The 26881-nt window shown below is 43.9% G+C and overlaps 1 protein-coding gene across 1 annotated transcript; it reads right to left on the minus strand.

Moving 5' to 3' along the window:
• Positions 1-2925: 2925 nt before the first annotated feature.
• On the minus strand, positions 2926-5238 carry LOC127927865 (striated muscle preferentially expressed protein kinase-like). The gene is made up of 2 exons (XM_052514635.1): positions 4661-5238; positions 2926-4445 (listed from the first exon to the last, which is right to left on the minus strand). Exon 2 carries the CDS (start codon positions 4289-4291, stop codon positions 3839-3841), a length of 453 nt encoding a protein of 150 aa, XP_052370595.1. The 5' UTR covers positions 4292-4445; positions 4661-5238; the 3' UTR covers positions 2926-3838.
• Positions 5239-26881: the final 21643 nt, after the last annotated feature.

Here is a 26881-nt window from a genome sequence, read left to right on the forward strand (position 1 = left end):
ACAGTCATTCAATGTAACGGTTTTCTAGGTGTGAAGGAGAGTCGGACCAAAATGCAGCGTGTAGATTGCGATCCATGTTTAATAAACAAACGTAACACGAATCTAAATACAAACACTACAAAACAATAAACGTAACGAACACTGACACAGCCTAATACTGGTGCACATACACACAGAACAAGGACATCAAGACACTAAGGACAATCACCCACGAAACACACAAAGAATATGGCTGCCTAAATATGGTTCCCAATCAGAGACAACGATAAACACCTGCCTCTGATTGAGAACCACTTCAGACAGCCATAGACTCTCCTAGAACACCCCACTAAGCTACAATCCCAATACATACACACCACATACAAAAACCCATGTTACACCCTAGCCTGACCAAATAACTGAAGATAAACACAAAATACTTCGACCAGGGCGTGATAGAACCCCCCCCCTAAGGTGCGGACTCCCGAACGCACCTCAGGGTGGCAGGGTAGCCTAGTGGTTAGAGTGTTGGACTAGTAACCGGAAGGTTGCAAGTTCAAACCCCTGAGCTGACAAGGTACAAATCTGTCGTTCTGCCCCTGAACAGGCAGTTAACCTACTGTTCCTAGGTCGTCATTGAAAATAAGAATTTGTTCTTAACTGACTTGCCTAGTTAAATAAAGGTAAAAATAAAAATAAAAAATAAATAAAAACAGTAGGGAGGGTCCGGGTGGGCGTCTGTCCATGGTGGTGGCTCCGGCGCGGGACGTGTACTCCACTCAAACACTGTCTTAGTCCCTCCTCCTCGCGTCCTTGGATAGTCCACCCTCGCCGCCGACCATGGCCTAGTAGTCCTCACCCAGAACCCCATTGGACTGAGGAGCAGATCGGGACTGAGGGGCAGCTCGGGACTGAGGCAACTCGGGACTGAGGGGAAGCTCGGGACTGAGGGGAAGCTCGGGGCTGAGGGGAAGCTCGGGACTGAGGAGAAGCTCAGGAGTGAAAGGAAGCTCAGGAGTGAAAGGAAGCTCAGGAGTGAAAGGAAGCTCAGGAGTGAAAGGAAGCTCAAGAGTGAGAGGAAGCTCAGGCAGGTTGATGGATCTACCAGATCCTGGCTGGCTAGTGGTTTCGGCAGATCCTGGCTGACTGGCAGATCCCGGCTGACTGGCAGATCCTGGCTGACTGGCGGATCTGGAAGAGTCTGGTTGACTGGCGGATCTGGAAGATTCTGGTTGACTGGCAGATCTGGAAGAGTCTGGCTGACTGGCGGATCTGGAAGAGTCTGGCGGATCTGACTGGCTGACTGGCGGATCTGGAAGAGTCTGGCTGACTGGCAGATCCTGGCAGACTGGCGGATCCGGATGACGGATCTGGCTGCTCCATGCTGACTGGCGGCTCTGGCTGCTCCACGCTGACTGGCGGCTCTGGCTGCTCCATGTAGGCTGACAGCTCTGGCGGCTTCTTACAGACTGGCAGCTCTGGCGGCTCCGTGCAGACTGACAGCTCCGTGCAGACTGGCAGCTCCTTGCAGACTGGCAGCTCCTTGCAGACTGGTAAATCCTTGCAGACTGACAGCTCCGTGCAGACTGACAGCTCCGTGCAGACTGGCAGCTCCTTGCAGACTGGCAGCTCCTTGCAGACTGGTAAATCCTTGAAGACTGACAGCTCCGTGCAGACTGACAGCTCCTTGCAGACTGGCAGCTCCTTGCAGACTGACAGCTCCTTGCAGACTGGCAGCTCCTTGCAGACTGGCAGCTCCTTGCAGACTGGCAGCTCCTTGCAGATTGACAGCTCCTTGCAGATTGACAGCTCCTTGCAGACTGACAGCTCTGGCTGCTCCATGCAGACTGACAGCTCTGGCTGCTTCATGCAGACTGACAGCTCTGGCTGCTCCATGCAGACTGACAGCTCTGGCTGCTTCATGCAGACTGACAGCTCTGGCTGCTTCATGCAGACTGACATCTCTGGCTGCTCCATGCAGACTGACAGCTCTGGCTGCTCCATGCAGGCTGGCAGCTCTGGCTGCGCTGAACAGGCAGGAGACTCTGGCAGCGCAGGAGAGGAGAAAGGCTCTAGCTGCGCTGAACAGGCGGGAGACACCGGCAGCGCTGTAGAGGAGGAAGGCTCTGGCTGCGCTGAACAGGCGGGAGACTCCGGCAGTGCAGGAGAGGAGAAAGGCTCCGACAGCGCTGGAGAGGCGAGGCGCACTGTAGGACTGATGCGTGGTGCTGGTACTGGTGGTACTGGACCGAGGACACGCACAGGAAGCCTGGTGCGGGGAGCTGCCACCGGAGGGCTGGGGTGTGGAGGTGGTACTGAATAGACCGGACCGTGCAGGTGCACTGGAGCTCTTGAGCAGCGAGCCTGCCCAACCTTACCTGGCTCGATGCCCACTCTAGCCCGGCCGATACGAGGAGCTGGAATATACCGCACCGGGCTATGCACCGCACTGGGGACACCGTGCGCACCACTGCATAACACGGTGCCTGCCCGGTCTCTCTAGCCCCCCGGTAAGCACAGGGAGTTTGCGCAGGTCTCCTACCTGGCGTAGCCCTACTCCCTGTGAGCCCCCCCCCCCCCAATACATTTTTGGGGCTGACTCTCGGGCTTCCGTCCGCGCCGCCATGCTTGCTTCGCCAACCTCATTCTCCTCTCTCCCTGGGTCGACCGTCCACCTGTCTATCTCCTCCCAAGAAGTATAGTCCATACTGTACTCCTCTTTGGGCTGCTCGTGTTGCCTCTTCTCCTGCTGCACCTTTGGGCGGCTACACTCCCCTGGTTTAGCCCAGGGTCCTCTCTCGTCGAGGATTTCCTCCCATGTCCAGAATTCCTTCTTACGCATCTCCTCTTTGGGCTGCTCCTGCCTGTTGACACGCTGCTTGGTCCGTTTGTGGTGGGTGATTCTGTAACGGTTTTCTAGGTGTGAAGGAGAGTCGGACCAAAATGCAGTGTGTAGATTGCGATCCATGTTTAATAAACAAACGTAACACGAATCTAAATACAAACACTACAAAACAATAAACGTAACGAAAACCGAAACAGCCTAATACTGGTGCACATACACACAGAACAAGGACATCAAGACACTAAGGACAATCACCCACGAAACACACAAAGAATATGGCTGCCTAAATATGGTTCCCAATCAGAGACAACGATAAACACCTGCCTCTGATTGAGAACCACTTCAGACAGCCATAGACTTACCTAGAACACCCCACTAAGCTACAATCCCAATACATACACACCACATACAAAAACCCATGTCACACCCTGGCCTGACCAAATAACTGAAGATAAACACAAAATACTTCGACCAGGGCGTGACATTCAAATGGAATAATCTCTCTCTCTCTCCATCTCTCAGTTACACCCTGGACAAAATGGCCGCCATATCACTTCAGTTTGCTCCAAACTGCAAAACAACAATCATCCAACCAGAGGGTCAGAAGGTGAAGGGTTCAACTGCTAAAAGATCACAGCGACAGATGACATGGGGGGGTCAAACCAGCCCCACCCTAAACCTCGACGTCTCAATTTAGACTGAGGAGCCAAATTTAACCTCACCCCTCTCAAGACAAGTGTTGCTAGCTGACGGCTTCTACAGTAGAAGTCGTTTTGAAGGAGCAGGGTTGAAGTACTTTTGAAAGAGTTTTCTAGAGTGGAATGGACAGCTATTCGAGATGGAATTAAATCAATATACCACCTGCAAACCTGTTGGGTACATTGTTGTTGGCTTTTGTAAAGATTGGTCCTTTGCTTACCGAGCACCTTTTAAAAAGTAGATGGATAACAGATGTTCCCCTGCATGCTTCCCTTATAGACTTACACAATGTTTTGTGAGGGTTGTCCCCATGTTTCAATACTCAGCAAACACAGATGAATCATAATGTTGTCCCAATGTTTCCCCAACGTTACCTTCTCCCAGGTCCATAACGGCAAGCAGGGCGCTGCTCTGAGCCTCCCCCAGGCAGTTGCTGGCCACGCAGGTATAGAGCCCAGCATCACTGGCCTTGCAATCCCTGATCCACAGACCCCCAACATCCTTCTCCCCAGGCGGGGCCAGGAGATCATTGTTACGGTACCAAAACAGAGAGGGGGCAGGCTGACCCCCCACAGACACCCTGAGACGGATATCACACCCTGTCCCCACTGCAGCCTTGCGGAGCTTGCGCAGGAACACCGGCGGGGTTCGACCTGGGTCCCCTGTGTCCGGAACTACGTGGTCCTGGGAAACTTTGACCCGTTTGGAGGGGATACCAGGACTGAGGTGTGTGCCGCCTTCCGCCATTTTCTTTGGGTTGGTGCTCATAGTTCTGAACACTTCATGTTCAACAAGTGACAGCCTTGTAGATATGGGTTGCAGTTACTGAGTGTATGGAACAATCCTTATGAAATCATCCATTGGTACTTCTATTCCTTGGTTGGTCAGAGGTACCTCTCAGCATTCCAATTTGATCTGGAGTCTGTGGTTACATAGATATACAGTAAGTTACTGCCACAAACGAAATGAACATGCAGCTGCAACGATGAAGTCCACTTATGGAGACGCAAATAAAACACAGAAGGTAACCAATTAACTTATCATCATAAAGTTACCCCAAATCCCTCAATAAATATCATGCCAGTGAAGGGGCAACATGCCTTTAACCCAATTATGAACCCCTGAAAATGAACTTACCTCGTCACTTCCCAGAAAAATATGCAATCCATTTTTTTCACATCCTCGCAAAATCCAGTTAAGGTAATAAGATCTGAGAAGCCAAATATTTCATCTGGAACAAATTAAAGTGTCCTCTCTCTGCGTGCCCTCCTGTCCACTGGAGCCCCTGGTGTAAGTCCACCTGGATCATCTAGACTTAGCCGCCATCGCTACGGCCCTTTGAAGGGGGTCTGGGGCTCTGCTTTACACCCCACTGAAGAGTGGAGAGAGAGAGATCTGACCTATGGAGGCTCTAATGTCACCACTATCCAAACTGGCTCTACTTAGACTCAATGAGAGTGGCTCTAGTGCACCCACACTCTTTTTTTCTTGTCAGGAGTTAAGCTCCCTCTCTCTCCCTCGCTCCCTCTCTCTCCCTCACTCTCCCTTGCGACCTCTCTCTCCCTTGCGACGTCTCTTTCCCTTGCGACCTCTCTTTCCCTTGCTCCCTCTCTTTCCTCTCTCTCTCTCGCTCCCTGTCTCTCCCTCGCTCCCTCTCTCTCCCTCGCCCCCTCTCTCTCCCTCGCTCCCTCTCTGTCCCTTGCTCCCTCCCTCTCCCTCGCTCCCTGTCTCTCCCTCGCTCCCTCTCTCTCCCTTGCACCCTCTCTCTCCCTCACTCCCTGTCTCTCCCTCGCTCCCTCTCTTTCCCTCTTTCCCTCTCTCTCCCTCGCTCCCTCTCTCTCCCTCCCTCTCTCTCCGTTGCTCCCTGTCTCTCCCTTGCTCCCTCTCTTTCCCTCTTTCCCTCTCTCTCCCTCGCTCCCTGTCTCTCCCTTGCTCCCTCTCTTTCCCTCTTTCCCTCTCTCTCCCTCTTTCCCTCTCTCTCCCTCGCTCCCTCTCTTTCCCTTGCTCCCTCTCGTTCCCTCGCTCCCCGTGGTCGAGGCTGCTGGTAGGTGACGGGCAAGTGCCCACAGCCTTGAAGTGACAGCTGCGTCCTGGATAGGTCACATTTTTTGAGCAGCCCATGTGTGTGTGTGTGTGTGTGTGTGTGTGTGTGTGTGTGTGTGTGTGTGTGTGTGTGTGTGTGTGTGTGTGTGTGTGTGTGTGTGTGTGTGTGTGTGTGTGTGTGTGTGTGTGTGTGTGTGTGTGTGTGTGTGTGTGTGCGCGTGTGTGCGTGCGTCAGAGTAGAGAGGGGAGCCAAGGGGAGTAGATAAATGTGTTCTGATTCATAAGTCAAAGCTCGGCACCCAGCAACATAAGGGCACATGCATACTAACAACTACGGGTAGTGCACATGCTTACAAACAACTATTGGTAGTTCACATGCATACTAACAACTACAGTTAGTTCACATGCATACTAACAACTATTGGTAGTTCACATGCATACTAACAACTATTGGTAGTTCACATGCACACTAACAACTATTGGTAGTTCACATGCATACAAACAACTATTGGTAGTTCACATGCATACTAACAACTACTAGTAGCTCACATGCATACTAACAACTACTGGTAGTTCACATGCATACTAACAACTACTAGTAGCTCACATGCATACTAACAACTACTAGTAGCTCACATGCATACTAACAACTACTGGTAGTTCACATGCATACTAACAACTATTGGTAGTTCACAGGCATACTAACAACTACTAGTAGCTCACATGCATACTAACAACTACTGGTAGTTCACATGCATACTAACAACTATTGGTAGTTCACATGCATACTACCAACTACTAGTAGCTCACATGCATACTACCAACTACAGTTAGTTCATATGCATACTAACAACTATTGGTAGTTCACATGCATACTAACAACTATTGGTAGTTCACATGCATACTAACAACTATTGGTAGTTCACATGCATACTAACAACTATTGGTAGTTCACATGCATACTAACAACTATTGGTAGTTCACATTCACACTAACAACTATTGGTAGTTCACATGCATACTAACAACTATTGGTAGTTCACATGCATACTAACAACTATTGGTAGTTCACATTCACACTAACAACTATTGGTAGTTCACATGCATACTAACAACTATTGGTAGTTCACATGCATACTAACAACTACTAGTAGCTCACATGCATACTAACAACTATGGGTAGTTCACATGCATACTAACAACTACGGGTAGTTCACATGCATACTAACAACTACGGGTAGTTCACATGCATACTAACAACTACGGGTAGTTCACATGCATACTAACAACTACGGGTAGCTCACATGCATACTAACAACTACGGGTAGTTCACATGCATACTAACAACTACGGGTAGTTCACATGCATACTAACAACTATTGGTAGTTCACATGCATACTAACAACTATTGGTAGCTCACATGCATACTAACAACTACGGGTAGCTCGAATGCATACTAACAACTACGGGTAGTTCACATGCATACTAACAACTACTAGTAGCTCACATGCATACTAACAACTACTAGTAGCTCACATGCATACTAACAACTACGGGTAGCTCGAATGCATACTAACAACTACGGGTAGTTCACATGCATACTAACAACTACTAGTAGCTCACATGCATACTAACAACTACTAGTAGCTCACATGCATACTAACAACTATTGGTAGTTCACATGCATACTAACAACTATTGGTAGTTCACATGCATACTAACAACTATTGGTAGCTCACATGCATACTAACAACTATTGGTAGTTCACATGCATACTAACAACTATTGGTAGTTCACATGCATACTAACAACTATTGGTAGCTCACATGCATACTAACAACTATTGGTAGCTCACATGCATACTAACAACTATTGGTAGTTCACATGCATACTAACAACTATTGGTAGTTCACATGCATACTAACAACAATTGGTAGCTCACATGCATACTAACAACTATTGGTAGTTCACATTCATACTAACAACTATTGGTAGTTCACATGCATACTAACAACTATTGGTAGTTCACATGCATACTAACAACTATTGGTAGTTCACATTCACACTAACAACTATTGGTAGTTCACATGCATACTAACAACTATTGGTAGTTCACATGCATACTAACAACTACTAGTAGCTCACATGCATACTAACAACTATGGGTAGTTCACATGCATACTAACAACTATTGGTAGTTCACATGCATACTAACAACTACGGGTAGTTCACATGCATACTAACAACTACGGGTAGTTCACATGCATACTAACAACTACGGGTAGCTCACATGCATACTAACAACTACGGGTAGTTCACATGCATACTAACAACTACGGGTAGTTCACATGCATACTAACAACTATTGGTAGTTCACATGCATACTAACAACTATTGGTAGCTCACATGCATACTAACAACTACTAGTAGCTCACATGCATACTAACAACTACTAGTAGCTCACATGCATACTAACAACTACGGGTAGTTCACATGCATACTAACAACTACGGGTAGCTCACATGCATACTAACAACTATTGGTAGTTCACATGCATACTAACAACTACGGGTAGTTCACATGCATACTAACAACTATTGGTAGTTCACATGCATACTAACAACTATTGGTAGCTCACATGCATACTAACAACTATTGGTAGTTCACATGCATACTAACAACTATTGGTAGTTCACATGCATACTAACAACTATTGGTAGCTCACATGCATACTAACAACTATTGGTAGTTCACATGCATACTAACAACTATTGGTAGTTCACATGCATACTAACAACTATTGGTAGCTCACATGCATACTAACAACTATTGGTAGCTCACATGCATACTAACAACTATTGGTAGTTCACATGCATACTAACAACTATTGGTAGTTCACATGCATACTAACAACTATTGGTAGCTCACATGCATACTAACAACTATTGGTAGTTCACATGCATACTAACAACTACTGGTAGCTCACATGCATACTAACAACTACTAGTAGCTCACATGCATACTAACAACTACTAGTAGCTCACATGCATACTAACAACTACTAGTAGCTCACATGCATACTAACAACTACTGGTAGCTTACATGCATACTAACAACTACTAGTAGCTCACATGCATACTAACAACTATTGGTAGTTCACATGCATACTAACAACTATTGGTAGCTCACATGCATACTAACAACTATTGGTAGTTCACATGCATACTAACAACTACTGGTAGTTCACATAGATACTAACAACTACGGGTAGTTCACATGCATACTATCAACTACTAGTAGCTCACATGCATACTAACAACTACTGGTAGCTCACATGCATACTAACAACTACTAGTAGCTTACATGCATACTAACAACTACTAGTAGCTCACATGCATACTAACAACTATTGGTAGTTCACATGCATACTAACAACTACTGGTAGCTCACATGCATACTAACAACTATTGGTAGTTCACATGCATACTAACAACTACTGGTAGATCACATGCATACTAACAACTACTAGTAGCTTACATGCATACTAACAACTACTAGTAGCTCACATGCATACTAACAACTACGAGTAGCTCACATGCATACTAACAACTACTGGTAGTTCACATGCATACTAACAACTACGAGTAGCTCACATGCATACTAACAACTACTGGTAGTTCACATGCATACTAACAACTACTAGTAGCTCACATGCATACTAACAACTACTAGTAGCTCACATGCATACTAACAACTACTGGTAGTTCACATGCATACTAACAACTATTGGTAGTTCACATGCATACTAACAACTAGTTCACATGCATACTAACAACTATTGGTAGTTCACATGCATACTAACAACTACTACTAACAACTAGTAGCTCACATGCATACTAACGACTACTAGTAGCTCACATGCATACTAACAACTATTGAGTAGCTCACATGCATACTAACAACTACGAGTAGCTCACATGCATACTAACAACTACTGGTAGTTCACATGCATACTAACAACTACGAGTAGCTCACATGCATACTAACAACTACTGGTAGCTCACATGCATACTAACAACTACTAGTAGCTCACATGCATACTAACAACTACTAATAGCTCACATGCATACTAACAACTACTGGTAGTTCACATGCATACTAACAACTATTGGTAGTTCACATGCATACTAACAACTACTAGTAGGTCACATGCATACTAACAACTACTGGTAGCTCACATGCACACTAACAACTACTGGTAGTTCACATGCATACTAACAACTACTGGTAGCTCACATGCATACTAACAACTACTAGTAGCTCACATGCATACTAACAACTACTAGTAGCTCACATGCATACTAACAACTACTAGTAGCTTACATGCATACTAACAACTATTGGTAGTTCACATGCATACTAACAACTACTGGTAGCTCACATGCATACTAACAACTACTAGTAGCTCACATGCATACTAACAACTACTAGTAGCTTACATGCATACTAACAACTATTGGTAGTTCACATGCATAATAACAACTACTAGTAGCTCACATGCATACTAACAACTACTAGTAGCTTACATGCATACTAACAACTATTGGTAGTTCACATGCATACTAACAACTACTGGTAGCTCACATGCATACTAACGACTACTAGTAGCTCACATGCATACTAACAACTACAGGTAGTTCACATGCATACTAACAACTACTATTAGCTCACATGCATACTAACAACTACTAGTAGCTCACATGCATACTAACAACTATTGGTAGTTCACATGCATACTAACAACTACTGGTAGCTCACATGCATACTAACAACTACTAGTAGCTCACATGCATACTAACAACTATTGGTAGTTCACATGCATACTAACAACTACTGGTAGCTCACATGCATACTAACAACTACTAGTAGCTCACATGCATACTAACAACTACTAGTAGCTCACATGCATACTAACAACTATTGGTAGCTCACATGCATACTAACAACTACTGGTAGCTCACATGCATACTAACAACTACTAGTAGCTCACATGCATACTAACAACTACTAGTAGCTCACATGCATACTAACAACTACTAGTAGCTCACATGCATACTAACAACTACTGGTAGTTCACATGCATACTAACAACTACTAGTAGCTCACATGCATACTAACAACTACTGGTAGTTCACATGCATACTAACAACTACTAGTAGCTCACATGCATACTAACAACTACTGGTAGTTCACATGCATACTAACAACTACTAGTAGCTCACATGCATACTAACAACTACTAGTAGCTCACATGCATACTAACAACTACTGGTAGTTCACATGCACACTAACAACTACTAGTAGCTCACATGCATACTAACAACTACTAGTAGCTCACATGCATACTAACAACTACTAGTAGCTCACATGCATACTAACAACTACGAGTAGCTCACATGCATACTAACAACTACTGGTAGTTCACATGCATACTAACAACTACGAGTAGCTCACATGCATACTAACAACTACTAGTAGCTCACATGCATACTAACAACTACTAGTAGCTCACATGCATACTAACAACTACTAATAGCTCACATGCATACTAACAACTACTGGTAGTTCACATGCATACTAACAACTACTAGTAGCTCACATGCATACTAACAACTACTAGTAGCTCACATGCATACTAACAACTATTGGTAGCTCACATGCATACTAACAACTACTGGTAGCTCACATGCATACTAACAACTACTAGTAGCTCACATGCATACTAACAACTACTAGTAGCTCACATGCATACTAACAACTACTAGTAGCTCACATGCATACTAACAACTACTGGTAGTTCACATGCATACTAACAACTACTAGTAGCTCACATGCATACTAACAACTATTGGTAGTTCACATGCATACTAACAACTACTAGTAGCTCACATGCATACTAACAACTACTGGTAGTTCACATGCATACTAACAACTACTAGTAGCTCACATGCATACTAACAACTACTAGTAGCTCACATGCATACTAACAACTACTGGTAGTTCACATGCATACTAACAACTACTAGTAGCTCACATGCATACTAACAACTACTAGTAGCTCACATGCATACTAACAACTACGAGTAGCTCACATGCATACTAACAACTACTAGTAGCTCACATGCATACTAACAACTACTGGTAGTTCACATGCATACTAACAACTACGAGTAGCTCACATGCATACTAACAACTACTAGTAGCTCACATGCATACTAACAACTACTAGTAGCTCACATGCATACTAACAACTACTAATAGCTCACATGCATACTAACAACTACTGGTAGTTCACATGCATACTAACAACTATTGGTAGTTCACATGCATACTAACAACTACTAGTAGGTCACATGCATACTAACAACTACTGGTAGCTCACATGCATACTAACAACTACTGGTAGTTCACATGCATACTAACAACTACTGGTAGCTCACATGCATACTAACAACTACTAGTAGCTCACATGCATACTAACAACTACTAGTAGCTCACATGCATACTAACAACTACTAGTAGCTTACATGCATACTAACAACTATTGGTAGTTCACATGCATACTAACAACTACTGGTAGCTCACATGCATACTAACAACTACTAGTAGCTCACATGCATACTAACAACTACAGGTAGTTCACATGCATACTAACAACTACTATTAGCTCACATGCATACTAACAACTATTGGTAGTTCACATGCATACTAACAACTACTGGTAGCTCACATGCATACTAACAACTACTAGTAGCTCACATGCATACTAACAACTACTAGTAGCTCACATGCATACTAACAACTACTGGTAGTTCACATGCATACTAACAACTACTAGTAGCTCACATGCATACTAACAACTATTGGTAGTTCACATGCATACTAACAACTACTAGTAGCTCACATGCATACTAACAACTACTGGTAGCTCACATGCATACTAACAACTACTAGTAGCTCACATGCATACTAACAACTACTAGTAGCTCACATGCATACTAACAACTACTGGTAGTTCACATGCATACTAACAACTATTGGTAGTTCACATGCATACTAACAACTACTAGTAGCTCACATGCATACTAACAACTACTAGTAGCTCACATGCATACTAACAACTACTAGTAGCTCACATGCATACTAACAACTACTGGTAGTTCACAGGCATACTAACAACTACTAGTAGCTCACATGCATACTAACAACTACGAGTAGCTCACATGCATACTAACAACTACTGGTAGTTCACATGCATACTAACAACTACGAGTAGCTCACATGCATACTAACAACTACTAGTAGCTCACATGCATACTAACAACTACTAGTAGCTCACATGCATACTAACAACTACTAATAGCTCACATGCATACTAACAACTACTGGTAGTTCACATGCATACTAACAACTATTGGTAGTTCACATGCATACTAACAACTACTAGTAGGTCACATGCATACTAACAACTACTGGTAGCTCACATGCATACTAACAACTACTGGTAGTTCACATGCATACTAACAACTACTGGTAGCTCACATGCATACTAACAACTACTAGTAGCTCACATGCATACTAACAACTACTAGTAGCTCACATGCATACTAACAACTACTAGTAGCTTACATGCATACTAACAACTATTGGTAGTTCACATGCATACTAACAACTACTGGTAGCTCACATGCATACTAACAACTACTAGTAGCTCACATGCATACTAACAACTACAGGCAGTTCACATGCATACTAACAACTACTATTAGCTCACATGCATACTAACAACTACTGGTAGCTCACATGCATACTAACAACTATTGGTAGTTCACAGGCATACTAACAACAACTACTAGTAGCTCACATGCATACTAACAACTATTGGTAGTTCACATGCATACTAACAACTACTGGTAGCTCACATGCATACTAACAACTACTAGTAGCTCACATGCATACTAACAACTACTAGTAGCTCACATGCATACTAACAACTACTGGTAGTTCACATGCATACTAACAACTACTAGTAGCTCACATGCATACTAACAACTATTGGTAGTTCACATGCATACTAACAACTACTAGTAGCTCACATGCATACTAACAACTACTGGTAGTTCACATGCATACTAACAACTACTAGTAGCTCACATGCATACTAACAACTACTAGTAGCTCACATGCATACTAACAACTACTGGTAGTTCACATGCATACTAACAACTATTGGTAGTTCACATGCATACTAACAACTACTAGTAGCTCACATGCATACTAACAACTACTAGTAGCTCACATGCATACTAACAACTACTAGTAGCTAGTAGCTAACATGCATACTAACAACTACTGGTAGTTCACAGGCATACTAACAACTACTAGTAGCTCACATGCATACTAACAACTATTGATAGTTCACAGGCATACTAACAACTACTGGTAGCTCACATGCATACTAACAACTACTAGTAGCTCACATGCATACTAACAACTACTAGTAGCTCACATGCATACTAACAACTACTGGTAGCTCACATGCATACTAACAACTACTGGTAGCTCACATGCATACTAACAACTACTGGTAGCTCACATGCATACTAACAACTACTAGTAGCTCACATGCATACTAACAACTACTAGTAGCTCCCATGCATACTAACAACTATTGGTAGTTCACAGGCATACTAACAACTACTAGTAGCTCACATGCATACTAACAACTACAGGTAGTTCACATGCATACTAACAACTACTATTAGCTCACATGCATACTAACAACTATTGGTAGTTCACATGCATACTAACAACTACTGGTAGCTCACATGCATACTAACAACTACTAGTAGCTCACATGCATACTAACAACTACTAGTAGCTCACATGCATACTAACAACTACTGGTAGTTCACATGCATACTAACAACTACTAGTAGCTCACATGCATACTAACAACTATTGGTAGTTCACATGCATACTAACAACTACTAGTAGCTCACATGCATACTAACAACTACTGGTAGTTCACATGCATACTAACAACTACTAGTAGCTCACATGCATACTAACAACTACTAGTAGCTCACATGCATACTAACAACTACTGGTAGTTCACATGCATACTAACAACTATTGGTAGTTCACATGCATACTAACAACTACTAGTAGCTCACATGCATACTAACAACTACTAGTAGGTCACATGCATACTAACAACTACTAGTAGCTCACATGCATACTAACAACTACTGGTAGTTCACAGGCATACTAACAACTACTAGTAGCTCACATGCATACTAACAACTATTGATAGTTCACAGGCATACTAACAACTACTGGTAGCTCACATGCATACTAACAACTACTAGTAGCTCACATGCATACTAACAACTACTAGTAGCTCACATGCATACTAACAACTACTGGTAGCTCACATGCATACTAACAACTACTAGTAGCTCACATGCATACTAACAACTACTGGTAGCTCACATGCATACTAACAACTACTAGTAGCTCACATGCATACTAACAACTACTAGTAGCTCACATGCATACTAACAACTATTGGTAGTTCACAGGCATACTAACAACTACTAGTAGCTCACATGCATACTAACAACTACTGGTAGCTCACATGCATACTAACAACTATTGGTAGTTCACAGGCATACTAACAACAACTACTAGTAGCTCACATGCATACTAACAACTACTAGTAGCTCACATGCATACTAACAACTACTGGTAGCTCACATGCATACTAACAACTACTAGTAGCTCACATGCATACTAACAACTACTAGTAGTTCACATGCATACTAACAACTACTAGTAGCTCACATGCATACTAACAACTACTAGTAGCTCACATGCATACTAACAACTACTGGTAGTTCACATGCATACTAACAACTATTGGTAGTTCACATGCATACTAACAACTACTAGTAGCTCACATGCATACTAACAACTACTAGTAGCTCACATGCATACTAACAACTACTAGTAGCTCACATGCATACTAACAACTATTGGTAGTTCACAGGCATACTAACAACTACTAGTAGCTCACATGCATACTAACAACTACTGGTAGTTCACAGGCATACTAACAACTACTAGTAGCTCACATGCATACTAACAACTATTGATAGTTCACAGGCATACTAACAACTACTGGTAGCTCACATGCATACTAACAACTACTAGTAGCTCACATGCATACTAACAACTACTAGTAGCTCACATGCATACTAACAACTACTGGTAGCTCACATGCATACTAACAACTACTAGTAGCTCACATGCATACTAACAACTACTGGTAGCTCACATGCATACTAACAACTACTAGTAGCTCACATGCATACTAACAACTACTGGTAGTTCACATGCATACTAACAACTATTGGTAGTTCACATGCATACTAACAACTACTAGTAGCTCACATGCATACTAACAACTACTAGTAGCTCACATGCATACTAACAACTACTAGTAGCTCACATGCATACTAACAACTACTGGTAGTTCACAGGCATACTAACAACTACTAGTAGCTCACATGCATACTAACAACTATTGATAGTTCAGAGGCATACTAACAACTACTGGTAGCTCACATGCATACTAACAACTACTAGTAGCTCACATGCATACTAACAACTACTAGTAGCTCACATGCATACTAACAACTACTGGTAGCTCACATGCATACTAACAACTACTAGTAGCTCACATGCATACTAACAACTACTGGTAGCTCACATGCATACTAACAACTACTAGTAGCTCACATGTATACTAACAACTACTAGTAGCTCACATGCATACTAACAACTATTGGTAGTTCACATGCATACTAACAACTACTAGTAGCTCACATGCATACTAACAACTACTGGTAGTTCACATGCATACTAACAACTACTAGTAGCTCACATGCATACTAACAACTACTAGTAGCTCACATGCATACTAACAACTACTGGTAGTTCACATGCATACTAACAACTATTGGTAGTTCACATGCATACTAACAACTACTAGTAGCTCACATGCATACTAACAACTACTAGTAGCTCACATGCATACTAACAACTACTAGTAGCTAACATGCATACTAACAACTACTGGTAGTTCACAGGCATACTAACAACTACTAGTAGCTCACATGCATACTAACAACTATTGATAGTTCACAGGCATACTAACAACTACTGGTAGCTCACATGCATACTAACAACTACTAGTAGCTCACATGCATACTAACAACTACTAGTAGCTCACATGCATACTAACAACTACTGGTAGCTCACATGCATACTAACAACTACTAGTAGCTCACATGCATACTAACAACTACTGGTAGCTCACATGCATACTAACAACTACTAGTAGCTCACATGCATACTAACAACTACTAGTAGCTCCCATGCATACTAACAACTATTGGTAGTTCACAGGCATACTAACAACTACTAGTAGCTCACATGCATACTAACAACTACAGGTAGTTCACATGCATACTAACAACTACTATTAGCTCACATGCATACTAACAACTATTGGTAGTTCACATGCATACTAACAACTAATGGTAGCTCACATGCATACTAACAACTACTAGTAGCTCACATGCATACTAACAACTACTAGTAGCTCACATGCATACTAACAACTACTGGTAGTTCACATGCATACTAACAACTACTAGTAGCTCACATGCATACTAACAACTATTGGTAGTTCACATGCATACTAACAACTACTAGTAGCTCACATGCATACTAACAACTACTGGTAGTTCACATGCATACTAACAACTACTAGTAGCTCACATGCATACTAACAACTACTAGTAGCTCACATGCATACTAACAACTACTGGTAGTTCACATGCATACTAACAACTATTGGTAGTTCACATGCATACTAACAACTACTAGTAGCTCACATGCATACTAACAACTACTAGTAGCTCACATGCATACTAACAACTACTAGTAGCTCACATGCATACTAACAACTACTGGTAGTTCACAGGCATACTAACAACTACTAGTAGCTCACATGCATACTAACAACTATTGATAGTTCACAGGCATACTAACAACTACTGGTAGCTCACATGCATACTAACAACTACTAGTAGCTCACATGCATACTAACAACTACTAGTAGCTCACATGCATACTAACAACTACTGGTAGCTCACATGCATACTAACAACTACTAGTAGCTCACATGCATACTAACAACTACTGGTAGTTCACATGCATACTAACAACTATTGGTAGTTCACATGCATACTAACAACTACTAGTAGCTCACATGCATACTAACAACTACTGGTAGTTCACATGCATACTAACAACTACTAGTAGCTCACATGCATACTAACAACTACTAGTAGCTCACATGCATACTAACAACTACTGGTAGTTCACATGCATACTAACAACTATTGGTAGTTCATGTCATGTTTTGTCTTATATTGTCTTGTCATTATGCTTTCCCTTCTGTTCGTTTCCCCTGCTGGTCTTATTAGGTTCGTTCCCTTTTTCTATCCCTCTCTCTCCCCCTCCCTCTCTCTCCTCTCTCTATGTTCCGTTCCTGCTCCCAGCTGTTCCTCATTCTCCTAACTCACTCATTTAGTCTTTTCACACCTGTCCCCTATTCTGTCCTCTGATTAGAGTCCCTATTTCTCCCCTTGTTTTCCGCTTCTGTCCTTGTCGGATCCTTGTATGATGTTCGCTGTGCTGTGTCTTGGTCTCGCCCTGTCGTGTCTTGTCTCCTTCAGATGCTGCGTGTGAGCAGGTGTCTGAGTCCGCTACGGTCGGTGCCTTCCCGAGGCAACCTACAGTTAATGGTCGAGTCTCCAGTCTGTCCTCGTCACTACGAGTGGATTTAAGTTTTTTTATGTTTTGTTTTCTGCTCTGATTGTCCAGGAGTAGTGCTCTTATCCTTTACTGGAATAAAGACTCTGTTTTCGCCAAGTCGCTTTTGGGTCCTCATTCATCTGCATAACAGAAGGATCCGACCACGAATGGACCCAGCGACTACGGATTCTCGTAACACTGCCGTCGAGATCCAGGGAGCCATGCTCGGCAGACACGAGCAGGAATTGTCTGCTGCTCGTCATGCCATTGAGACCCTGGCCGCTCAGGTTTCCGACCTCTCTGGACAGTTCCAGAGTCTTCGTCTCGTGCCACCTGCTACTTCCTGGTCAGCCGAGTCTCCGGAACCTAGGGTTAATAACCCACCTTGTTACTCCGGGCAGCCCACTGAGTGCCGCTCTTTTCTCACCCAGTGTGATATTGTGTTCTCTCTCCAACCCAACACATACTCAAGAGAGAGAGCTCGGGTTGCTTACGTCATATCACTCCTTACTGGCCGGGCTCGAGAGTGGGGCACAGCTATCTGGGAGGCAAGGGCTGATTGTTCTAACAATTACCTGAGCTTTAAAGAGGAGATGATACGGGTTTTTGATCGTTCAGTTTTTGGTAGGGAGGCTTCTAGGGCCCTGGCTTCCCTATGTCAAGGTGATCGATCCATAACGGATTACTCTATAGAGTTTCGCACTCTTGCTGCCTCAAGTGACTGGAACGAGCCGGCGCTGCTCGCTCGTTTTCTGGAGGACTCCACGCAGAGGTTAAGGATGAGATTCTCTCCCGGGAGGTTCCTTCCAGTGTGGACTCTTTGATTGCACTCGCCATCCGCATAGAACGACGGGTAGATCTTCGTCACCGAGCTCGTGGAAGAGAGCGCGCGTTAACAGTGTTTCCCCTCTCCGCATCGCAACCATCTCCTCCCTCCGGCTCAGAGACTGAGCCCATGCAGCTGGGAGGTATTCGCATCTCGACTAAAGAGAGGGAACGGAGGATTACCAACCGCCTGTGCCTCTATTGCGGACTTGCTGGACATTTTGTCAATTCATGTCCAGTAAAAGCCAGAGCTCATCAGTAAGCGGAGGGCTACTGGTGAGCGCTACTACTCAGGTCTCTCCATCAAGATCCTGTACTACTATGTCGGTCCATCTACGCTGGACCGGTTCGGTGCTACATGCAGTGCCTTGATAGACTCTGGGGCTGAGGGTTGTTTTATGGACGAAGCATGGGCTCGGAGACATGACATTCCTCTCAGACAGTTAGGGAAGCCTACGCCCATGTTCGCCTTAGATGGTAGTCATCTCCCCAGTATCAGATATGAGACACTACCTTTAACCCTCACAGTATCTGGTAACCACAGTGAGACTATTTCCTTTTTGATTTTTCGTTCACCTTTTACACCTGTTGTTTTGGGGCATCCCTGGCTAGTATGTCATAATCCTTCTATAAATTGGTCTAGTAATTCTATCCTATCCTGGAACGTTTCTTGTCATGTGAAGTGTTTAATGTCTGCTATCCCTCCTGTTTCTTCTGTCCCCTCTTCTCAGGAGGAACCTGGTGATTTGACAGGAGTGCCGGAGGAATATCATGATCTGCGCACGGTCTTCAGTCGGTCCAGAGCCAACTCCCTTCCTCCTCACCGGTCGTATGATTGTAGTATTGATCTCCTTCCGGGGACCACTCCTCCTCGGGGTAGACTATACTCTCTGTCGGCTCCCGAACGTAAGGCTCTCGAGGATTATTTGTCTGTGTCTCTTGACGCCGGCACCGTAGTGCCTTCTTCCTCTCCTGCCGGGGCGGGGTTTTTTTTGTTAAGAAGAAGGACGGTACTCTGCGCCCCTGCGTGGATTATCGAGGGCTGAATGACATAACGGTTAAGAATCGTTATCCGCTTCCCCTTATGTCATCAGCCTTCGAGATTCTGCAGGGAGCCAGGTTCTTTACTAAGTTGGACCTTCGTAATGCTTACCATCTCGTGCGCATCAGAGAGGGAGACGAGTGGAAGACGGCGTTTAACACTCCGTTAGGTCATTTTGAGTACCGGGTTCTGCCGTTTGGTCTCGCTAATGCTCCAGCTGTTTTTCAGGCATTAGTTAATGATGTACTGAGAGACATGCTGAACATCTTTGTTTTTGTCTACCTTGACGACATCCTGATTTTTTCACCGTCACTCGAGATTCATGTTCAGCACGTTCGACGTGTACTCCAGCGCCTTTTAGAGAATTGTCTCTACGTGAAGGCTGAGAAGTGCGCCTTTCATGTCTCCTCCGTCACTTTTCTCGGTTCTGTTATTTCCGCTGAAGGCATTCAGATGGATCCCGCTAAGGTCCAGGCTGTCAGTGATTGGCCCGTTCCAAGGTCACGTGTCGAGTTGCAGCGCTTTCTAGGTTTCGCTAATTTCTATCGGCGTTTCATTCGTAATTTCGGTCAAGTTGCTGCCCCTCTCACAGCTCTTACTTCTGTCAAGACGTGCTTTAAGTGGTCCGGTTCCGCCCAGGGAGCTTTTGATCTCCTCAAGAAGCGTTTACGTCCGCTCCTATCCTCGTTACTCCTGACGTCACTAAACAATTCATTGTCGAGGTTGACGCTTCAGAGGTGGGCGTGGGAGCCATTCTATCCCAGCGCTTCCAGTCTGACGATAAGGTTCATCCTTGCGCTTATTTTTCTCATCGCCTGTCGCCATCGGAACGCAACTATGATGTGGGTAACCGCATGAACTGCTCGCCATCCGCTTAGCCCTAGGCGAATGGCGACAGTGGTTGGAGGGGGCGACCGTTCCTTTGTCGTTTGGACTGACCATAAGAACCTTGAGTACATCCGTTCTGCCAAACGACTTAATGCACGTCAAGCTCGTTGGGCGTTGTTTTTCGCTCGTTTCGAGTTTGTGATTTCTTATCGCCCGGGTAGTAAGAACACCAAGCCTGATGCCTTATCCCGTCTCTTTAGTTCTTCTGTGGCTTCTACTGATCCCGAGGGGATTCTTCCTTATGGGCGTGTTGTCGGGTTGACAGTCTGGGGAATTGAGAGACAGGTTAAGCAAGCACTCACTCACACTGCGTCGCGCGCGCTTGTCCTAGTAACCTTCTTTTCGTTCCTGTTTCTACTCGTCTGGCTGTTCTTCAGTGGGCTCACTCTGCCAAGTTAGCTGGCCATCCCGGCGTTCGAGGTACTCTTGCTTCTATTCGCCAGCGCTTTTGGTGGCCTACTCAGGAGCGTGACACGCGCCGTTTCGTGGCTGCTTGTTCGGACTGCGCGCAGACTAAGTCAGGTAACTCTCCTCCTGCCGGTCGTCTCAGACCGCTTCCCATTCCTTCTCGACCATGGTCTCACATCGCCTTAGACTTCATTACCGGTCTGCCTTCGTCTGCGGGGAAGACTGTGATCCTTACGGTTGTCGATAGGTTCTCTAAGGCGGCACATTTCATTCCCCTCGCTAAGCTTCCTTCCGCTAAGGAGACGGCACAAATCATCATCGAGAATGTGTTCAGAATTCATGGCCTCCCGTTAGACGCCGTTTCAGACAGAGGTCCGCAATTCACGTCACAGTTTTGGAGGGAGTTCTGTCGTTTGATTGGTGCTTCCGTCAGTCTCTCTTCCGGTTTTCATCCCCAGTCTAACGGTCAAGCAGAAAGGGCCAATCAGACGATTGGTCGCATACTACGCAGCCTTTCTTTTAGAAACCCTGCGTCTTGGGCAGAACAGCTCCCTGGGCAGAATACGCTCACAACTCGCTTCCTTCGTCTGCTACCGGGCTATCTCCGTTTCAGAGTAGCCTGGGTTACCAACCTCCTCTGTTCTCGTCCCAGCTCGCCGAGTCCAGCGTTCCCTCCGCTCAGGCGTTTGTCCAACGTTGTGAGCGCACCTGGAGGAGGGTGAGGTCTGCACTTTGCCGTTACAGGGCGCAGACTGTGAGAGCCGCCAATAAACGTAGGATTAAGAGTCCTAGGTATAGTCGCGGCCAGAGAGTGTGGCTTTCCACTCGTAACCTTCCCCTTACGACAGCTTCTCGTAAGTTGACTCCGCGGTTCATTGGTCCGTTCCGTGTCTCCCAGGTCATCAATCCTGTCGCTGTGCGACTGCTTCTTCCGCGACATCTTCGTCGCGTCCATCCTGTCTTCCATGTCTCCTGTGTCAAGCCCTTTCTTCGCGACCCCGTTCGTCTTCCCTCCCCCCCGTCCTTGTCGAGGGCGCACCTATTTACAAGGTACGTAGGATCATGGACATGCGTTCTCGGGGACGTGGTCACCAGTACTTAGTGGATTGGGAGGGTTACGGTCCTGAGGAGAGGAGTTGGGTTCCATCTCGGGACGTGCTGGACCGTTCGCTGATTGATGATTTCCTCCGTTGCCGCCAGGATTCCTCCTCGAGTGCGCCAGGAGGCGCTCGGTGAGTGGGGGGGTACTGTCATGTTTTGTCTTATATTGTCTTGTCATTATGCTTTCCCTTCTGTTCGTTTCCCCCTGCTGGTCTTATTAGGTTCGTTCCCTTTTTCTATCCCTCTCTCTCCCCTCCCTCTCTCTCCTCTCTCTATGTTCCGTTCCTGCTCCCAGCTGTTCCTCATTCTCCTAACTCACTCATTTAGTCTTTTCACACCTGTCCCCTATTCTGTCCTCTGATTAGAGTCCCTATTTCTCCCCTTGTTTTCCGCTTCTGTCCTTGTCGGACCCTTGTATGATGTTCGCTGTGCTGTGTCTTGGTCTCGCCCTGTCGTGTCTTGTCTCCTTCAGATGCTGCGTGTGAGCAGGTGTCTGAGTCCGCTACGGTCGGTGCCTTCCCGAGGCAACCTACAGTTAATGGTCGAAGTCTCCAGTCTGTCCTCGTCACTACGAGTGGATTTAAGTTTTTTTATGTTTTGTTTTCTGCTCTGATTGTCCAGGAGTAGTGCTCTTATCCTTTACTGGAATAAAGACTCTGTTTTAAGCCAAGTCGCTTTTGGGTCCTCATTCATCTGCATAACAGTTCACATGCATACTAACAACTACTAGTAGCTCACATGCATACTAACAACTACTAGTAGCTCACATGCATACTAACAAATACTAGTAGCTCACATGCATACTAACAACTACTGGTAGTTCACAGGCATACTAACAACTACTAGTAGCTCACATGCATACTAACAACTATTGATAGTTCACAGGCATACTAACAACTACTGGTAGCTCACATGCATACTAACAACTACTAGTAGCTCACATGCATACTAACAACTACTAGTAGCTCACATGCATACTAACAACTACTAGTAGCTCACATGCATACTAACAACTACTGGTAGTTCACATGCATACTAACAACTACTAGTAGCTCACATGCATACTAACAACTATTGGTAGTTCACATGCATACTAACAACTACTAGTAGCTCACATGCATACTAACAACTACTGGTAGTTCACATGCATACTAACAACTACTAGTAGCTCACATGCATACTAACAACTACTAGTAGCTCACATGCATACTAACAACTACTGGTAGTTCACATGCATACTAACAACTATTGGTAGTTCACATGCATACTAACAACTACTAGTAGCTCACATGCATACTAACAACTACTAGTAGCTCACATGCATACTAACAACTACTAGTAGCTAACATGCATACTAACAACTACTGGTAGTTCACAGGCATACTAACAACTACTAGTAGCTCACATGCATACTAACAACTATTGGTAGTTCACAGGCATACTAACAACTACTGGTAGCTCACATGCATACTAACAACTACTAGTAGCTCACATGCATACTAACAACTACTAGTAGCTCACATGCATACTAACAACTACTGGTAGCTCACATGCATACTAACAACTACTAGTAGCTCACATGCATACTAACAACTACTGGTAGCTCACATGCATACTAACAACTACTAGTAGCTCACATGCATACTAACAACTACTAGTAGCTCACATGCATACTAACAACTATTGGTAGTTCACAGGCATACTAACAACTACTAGTAGCTCACATGCATACTAACAACTACTGGTAGCTCACATGCATACTAACGACTACTAGTAGCTCACATGCATACTAACAACTACAGGTAGTTCACATGCATACTAACAACTACTATTAGCTCACATGCATACTAACAACTATTGGTAGTTCACATGCATACTAACAACTACTGGTAGCTCACTTGCATACTAACAACTACTAGTAGCTCACATGCATACTAACAACTACTAGTAGCTCACATGCATACTAACAACTATTGGTAGTTCACATGCATAATAACAACTACTAGTAGTAGCTCACAGCATACTAACAACTACTAGTAGCTTACATGCATACTAACAACTACTGGTAGCTCACATGCATACTAACAACTACTGGTAGCTCACATGCATACTAACAACTACTAGTAGCTCACATGCATACTAACAACTACAGGTAGTTCACATGCATACTAACAACTACTGGTAGCTCACATGCATACTAACAACTACTAGTAGCTCACATGCATACTAACAACTACTGGTAGTTCACATGCATACTAACAACTACTGGTAGCTCACATGCATACTAACAACTACTAGTAGCTCACATGCATACTAACAACTATTGGTAGTTCACATGCATACTAACAACTACTGGTAGCTCACATGCATACTAACAACTACTGTAGCTCACATGCATACTAACAACTACTAGTAGCTCACATGCATACTAACAACTACTAGTAGCTCACATGCATACTAACAACTATTGGTAGTTCACATGCATACTAACAACTACTGGTAGCTCACATGCATACTAACAACTACTAGTAGCTCACATGCATACTAACAACTACAGGTAGTTCACATGCATACTAACAACTACTGGTAGCTCACATGCATACTAACAACTACTAGTAGCTCACATGCATACTAACAACTATTGGTAGTTCACATGCATACTAACAACTACTGGTAGCTCACATGCATACTAACAACTACTAGTAGCTCACATGCATACTAACAACTACTGGTAGCTCACATGCATACTAACAACTACTGGTAGCTCACATGCATACTAACAACTACTGGTAGTATGCTCACATGCATACTAACAACTACTAGTAGCTCACATGCATACTAACAACTATTGGTAGCTCACATGCATACTAACAACTATAGCTAACAACTACTACTCACATGCATACTAACAACTACTAGTAGCTCACATGCATACTAACAACTACTAGTAGCTCACATGCATACTAACAACTACTGGTAGTTCACATGCATACTAACAACTACTAGTAGCTCACATGCATACTAACAACTATTGGTAGTTCACATGCATACTAACAACTACTGGTAGCTCACATGCATACTAACAACTACTGGTAGTTCACATGCATACTAACAACTACTAGTAGCTCACATGCATACTAACAACTACTAGTAGCTCACATGCATACTAACAACTACTGGTAGTTCACATGCACACTAACAACTACTAGTAGCTCACATGCATACTAACAACTACTAGTAGCTCACATGCATACTAACAACTACTAGTAGCTCACATGCATACTAACAACTACTAGTAGCTCACATGCATACTAACAACTACTGGTAGTTCACATGCATACTAACAACTACTAGTAGCTCACATGCATACTAACAACTACTAGTAGCTCACATGCATACTAACAACTACTAGTAGCTCACATGCATACTAACAACTACTGGTAGCTCACATGCATACTAACAACTACTGGTAGTTCACATGCATACTAACAACTATTGGTAGTTCACATGCATACTAACAACTACTGGTAGGTCACATGCATACTAACAACTACTGGTAGCTCACATGCATACTAACAACTACTGGTAGTTCACATGCATACTAACAACTACTGGTAGCTCACATGCATACTAACTAACTACTAACAACTAGTAGCTCACATGCATACTCAACTACTAGTAGCTCACATGCATACTAACAACTACTAGTAGCTCACATGCATACTAACAACTATTGGTAGTTCACATGCATACTAACAACTACTGGTAGCTCACATGCATACTAACAACTACTAGTAGCTCACATGCATACTAACAACTACTAGGTAGTTCACATGCATACTAACAACTACTAGTAGCTCACATGCATACTAACAACTATTGGTAGCTCACATGCATACTAACAACTACTGGTAGCTCACATGCATACTAACAACTACTGGTAGCTCACATGCATACTAACAACTACTAGTAGCTCACATGCATACTAACAACTACTGGTAGTTCACATGCATACTAACAACTACTAGTAGCTCACATGCATACTAACAACTACTGGTAGTTCACATGCATACTAACAACTACTGGTAGCTCACATGCATACTA

The sequence above is a fragment of the Oncorhynchus keta genome, unplaced genomic scaffold, assembly GCF_023373465.1.
Source record: "Oncorhynchus keta strain PuntledgeMale-10-30-2019 unplaced genomic scaffold, Oket_V2 Un_scaffold_18122_pilon_pilon, whole genome shotgun sequence".
Taxonomy (NCBI): domain Eukaryota; kingdom Metazoa; phylum Chordata; class Actinopteri; order Salmoniformes; family Salmonidae; genus Oncorhynchus; species Oncorhynchus keta.

Excerpts from the sequence above, each read along its gene's own strand:
- LOC127927865 (XM_052514635.1), bottom strand. The coding sequence starts at position 4,291 with ATGAGCACCAACCCAAAGAAAATGGCGGAAGGCGGCACACACCTCAGT.